This window comes from Macrotis lagotis, chromosome 6 (genome assembly GCF_037893015.1).
Source record: "Macrotis lagotis isolate mMagLag1 chromosome 6, bilby.v1.9.chrom.fasta, whole genome shotgun sequence".
Taxonomy (NCBI): domain Eukaryota; kingdom Metazoa; phylum Chordata; class Mammalia; order Peramelemorphia; family Peramelidae; genus Macrotis; species Macrotis lagotis.
The window spans coordinates 28,909,043-28,914,042 of NC_133663.1; the positions used below are offsets into that span (position 1 = coordinate 28,909,043).

Genomic DNA, 5,000 nt, shown 5'->3' on the forward strand with positions numbered 1-5,000 from the left:
AAAAAAGCTATTAATTTTAAAAATGTTTATTTAGTGCCTATGAATTCTGTTTGAATCTTTGTGTTTGGTGCCAGGGAAATATGAACATGAAAACCCTAACTGCTCTCAAGGAGTTTAATTAGCCTTCTACTGAATGGATAATATATTTGGCTTTTGTGATACCTCACAAGGTTGGGCCTTCAGGTGCTATTATGCCCATTTTATAGATGATAGAGTGAAGTTTCAGAGGAGGGGAATGTACTCACTTACCTAGTCACTGGGAGGTATGGGGTGTGAATCAGATTACCAAAAAAAGTTTATTCAAACTCAATTAAATACTCAGTTTTGGTACAATACCATTGTTTTTGAAGTTTGCAGCAGGGATGCAGATGAAAAGCCATCTATACCTGATGTCTACCCATCCTGTGCAATTGATTCATTTTTCCCAAAAACTTTCACCTCAAGAGAGTCCATTTAATGAACTTTTTGATATTTAGAGAGAGTCATATTTCATGTCTTTTGCATATAAAATAAGTGAGAGAAAGATAGATAGATGAAGAAAAAAGCCAGAGAATAAAACAGAAACAGAGAACCAGTAGAAACAAAGAGAAACAGAGAGATAGTCAGAGAATAAGAGAGAGAGACAGACAGACAGACAGACAGACAGAGACAGAGACAGAGACAGAGACAGAGACATAGAGAGACAGAGACAAACGAGAGAACATAAAAATATTGATCTGCTGAAAAGAATTATACAATGGTGGGGTCCTGAGCTGTTCTCTGAAGGAAGATGAAGTTTTATCAGATGGAGGTGATGATAGAGAACATTAATGGAAGATCCCCTAAGCAAAGGCAAGGCAATGTTATTTAATGAAATGGTGGGTTCAGGAAATAATTTGTTTGACTCTAATGGAAAGTTCATGAAGGTGAATAATATGAAATGACTGTATAAGGACATAGAAGGTAATTAGATAGTACTCTAGGGAAACTACGGAGAAGGAGGCTTATCATTTGATAGGCATATGGATACAGTTAAAGCTGGTTTGACAGGAATAGAAGAAGGATTAGCCTTGGTGAATGACCACATTCATCTGGCAGGATAATAGCTGGTAGCAATTGATATGACCAAGGGGAGACATCCAGAAAGAAAGACAAGCATATGATACTGATTGTGGGGTGCAGTGTGAGGAAGGTAGGAGGTTGATGGAGGAAGGACTGAGAGATGGGACAAAGGCTGTCTTTTGGATCCTCCTTCTAGAGACCCTCTTATTACCTCCCCTACTTCCCATATTTTTGGATGCATTTTAAGCAGGAGGATAGGATCCCATTTTGGTTGGGAGATTTGCCCCCTATCATCATTTTGTCCCCTCTCTCCCTGTTGTTACCTGTCCATCTGACTACCCCACCTCCAGTTAGAAATTTAAAAAATGGAAAACTCCTCCAATTTTGCTGCTCCATTTATTAACTTTCCAGATATAGTCACCATGGACAGTCATGTCCCATGGGGTTAAACCAAAATCTGCCTCCAATAGACACCTATCATGCCTTAGGGACTCTGAACAGCTCAGCAACCAGATTGGATAGAAATAATTCCCCTCTCAAGCCAGCATGTCAAAAAGGCTCACCATAAACCTATTCAAGCCTCCAAATCTGGAAGATCTGGGTTCAAGTCTGCTCTCCAAACCGAATATCATTGTTGCCTTGGGTAAGTCACATGAACTCTCAGGACCCTACTGCATGCTAGAAGGGACTCAGCACTGGTTAGAAAACCTTTCTCGGGAGCTTTCTTTACCAGTGAAATTTCAGGTCAAGAAAAACAAATCTCAAATTCTCTAAAGTTAGTTTACAAAATGATCCACAAAGAACAACCTATATTTACTTTACTCTCAGTCCTCTCCCTACTCCAACGTTTATGGGTTCATAATATTTTATATACCAGGTTCTCCCAACGAATTGTAAGTACTTTTAAATACTTCTTGGGTTCCCTCAGCATTGGAGACACAATGTAGAATGGAGACTTGAAGGGAGGAAAACCCTAGGCTCATTTCCCCTGAAACTGAGGAGCTCTATGACATGGATAGCTTGCTTAACTTACTCATCTAGAGTTTGGTTTTCTCATCTAGAGTCAAGTGAATATGTGTTCTCATTGGTTTGGGAGTAGACATTACACCCCATTTATTCCTTCCCATCTTGTCCTCTTGTGGTCTCAAAAGTTCAATATAGAAGACCCACTCAACACACTAAAGACTTCTCTTGCTGTAGGTCTTCATTTGTTATGTATTGCAACCTTATCCCATTCATGGTGTAGCCTTCTTCCTCCCCTGATCCTCTCTTCTTCTCTTTTTCCTTGCCTCTGTCACTCTCTCTATTTCTCTCTTTCTATCTCCTGTGTATCCCTCTGATCTCTCTGTCTCCTTTCTCTCTGTCTCTGTATCTCTCTGTCTGTACCTTTATTTCTCTCTCTATCTCTCTGTCTGTCTCTGTCTCTCTCACACACACATACATACACAAACACACACACACACACACATACACGCGCACACACACACACACACACACACACACACACACACACACACACACACACACACAAACACAGAGGCTATTCCAAGGCAGTGGTCTCTGTTGATATAACATCCCATTTAAAATGTTAGTACTGAAAGGTTGGGTTTCTATTTTCATGAGAAACGTAGGGTCAGTAACAAAATTTTGCAATCTCCCAGAAGTTATAGAAGCGTGGTAATAACTTTAATACTTACTTGGAGGATCTTTAAGAAGCTCGGCAATAATGAGATGATAGACTTCAAGTGTTGTAGCAATTTCGAGATATCATATGCATCGAAGGTATTGTTTTTCAAGCACAAGTTGGTTCTCAAACCGAATTTTCACTGGGACACACTAAATAAGGATCTTCCCTTAATTCTGATCGTATGTTTTTGCCTATAGTTTTTGATCCTTACCTTTGCTTAAGATGCTCGAACAAAACAACTTTTTCTTGGATCTCACTTGAAATATGAATTATTGAGTTTTCAAAAGGTAATCTGCTTGGGAATTAGTAGATCCTAAGGGACAGCAAGGTGGCACAGTGAATAGAGTGCAGGATCTGGTAAGACATCTTCATGAGTCTGAATCTTAGCCTTGATCAAGTCACGTAGCTTTGTTTACCTTCACTTCTTCATCTGTAAAATGATCTGGAAAACCCTTCCAGTCTCTTTACCAAGAAAAACCAAATAGGGATCATGAGGAGTCTGACAGGAGCAAAAAAGTCTGAAAAATAGCAAGAATTATGGTCATAGAGGTATAGGGTTGAGAAGGCATTCCCAAGGGGTATTATAAGTGAAGGAAGGTATTAGACCAAGGGTCAGGAAGTCCTGAGTAAGAATGTCACCCTCAGACACACTGCTACTATGGGATTTAATTTACTTATATGTAATATGTAAAATTGGTCCCTGAAGTCTCTTCCATCATCTATAAAACTAATTCACTTTAGATTGACCCAGTCTCTTTTGTGGTAAAATTGCAATAAATATGGCATCTACTTTACAGAGAAACTCCAATGATCCAGTACAAAGGAAATGCTATGTGCGTTCTTAAAACTATATAGAAATATGGAGCTGCTTCTGCCAATCACATCTTTGGATGCCTCCAAATAATGTCTTCCCCCCAATCCAGGATAAGTCCCCCACAAATGGATCTGGCTTTGACAGCAGCTGTGATTTTTTCAATGGCATTAAATTATTGCCTCAGAAATGTTCGTCGTCCTGCAAGTTCAAAACAAATCATATTATAAAAAAGCATTTGTCCTCCTATTTTGATTGTATAGCCTCCTCCAGAATATCTCCACCAATCTGAATGTATTAAGGTCACCACTGATCTCAGCAAGGGGGCGTTCATTTAGCCGCTAACAAGAGGCAGGTGTTTGCCATGGGAAATCAATCATTTTTCTGGAGTTTTTATTTGGTTACCTTATTTTGGCAATGTGTCACATCGTGCCTAGGGAGCCCACAGAGAGCTTGTCACATGAACTTTCTGCGAGCAGCTCATGGTGGCAAAATGGACAGGTTGGGAGAAAAAAATGTCAGTATTTTCCTCTTTGCCTGACTAATTATAGTTTTGGTTGGTTTGTTTTATTTTTTAGGAAGCTGGTTTGGGGAGAAGTCTTTTAGGTGTCAAGCTCAAAAAGAAGCTGGCATATCATGATTCCCTCTGTATTGACTTGGAAAATCACACATTAACATCATCTATGTCATTTTGAATTATTTATTTTGGTAAATATTCCCCACTTACCTTTTCATCTGTTTCTGACTGCACTCAGACTGTTGTAAACAGTAAATTTAATACCACTGCGATAATAAACCAAGAGGCAGCCCTGACATCATGAAAATCTGATGGTTAGACAATTCACTGGTATGACTTTGGGTAAGTCATTAGCACTCTCTGAAATTGTTCTATTATCTGTAAAATGAAGTCAATGATACTGATGCCAGTGAGTTATTCTTGGGCTCAAATAAGTTATGAGCTTTGAAAAGCTGAAGGCCCTATTAGATTATGAATTATCAATAATAGGAGATGTTATCATACTGGGGAAAGAGCACATCAAGACCCCATTTAGGGTTTTCTCAGCAAAGACTGGAATAGTTTGCTTTTTCCTTCTCCAGCTCATTTGTCAAATGAGAAAACTGAGGCAGATGGGGTAAAGTGATTTGTCCAGGATCACATAGCCAGGAAGCGTCTGAGAATATATTTGAACTGAGAGAAATTAATTTTCCTGACTGCAGGCCTGACACTTTAGCCACTGTGCCACCTAGCGGCCCCAAAGAAAGAATACTATGTGTTGAATCAGAGGACCTGAGTTCTAATCCTCTTTATACCACTTCCTACCAGTGTGATTTTGGCCTAAGCATCAAAATATTGGACCTCAGTTTCCTCAATTGCAAAAAAGAATAGATTAGAATAGCTGATCTCAAATGTCCCTTTAATCTCTAAATCTGTCATTCTGTTAGTATACCTAATGCATAAGA

General features: G+C 39.1%; 1 protein-coding gene across 1 annotated transcript in view; it reads left to right on the forward strand.

Annotated features, from left to right (window-relative positions):
- Positions 1 to 1,587: 1,587 nt before the first annotated feature.
- The window catches only part of LOC141492103 (uncharacterized), a 280,770-nt gene continuing 277,357 nt past the window's right edge, over positions 1,588 to 5,000 (forward strand). Inside the window, exon 1 of the mRNA XM_074192728.1 lies at positions 1,588 to 1,684. Within this exon, the coding sequence (XP_074048829.1) occupies positions 1,588 to 1,684 (97 nt within the window). The remainder of the gene's footprint in view (positions 1,685 to 5,000) is intronic.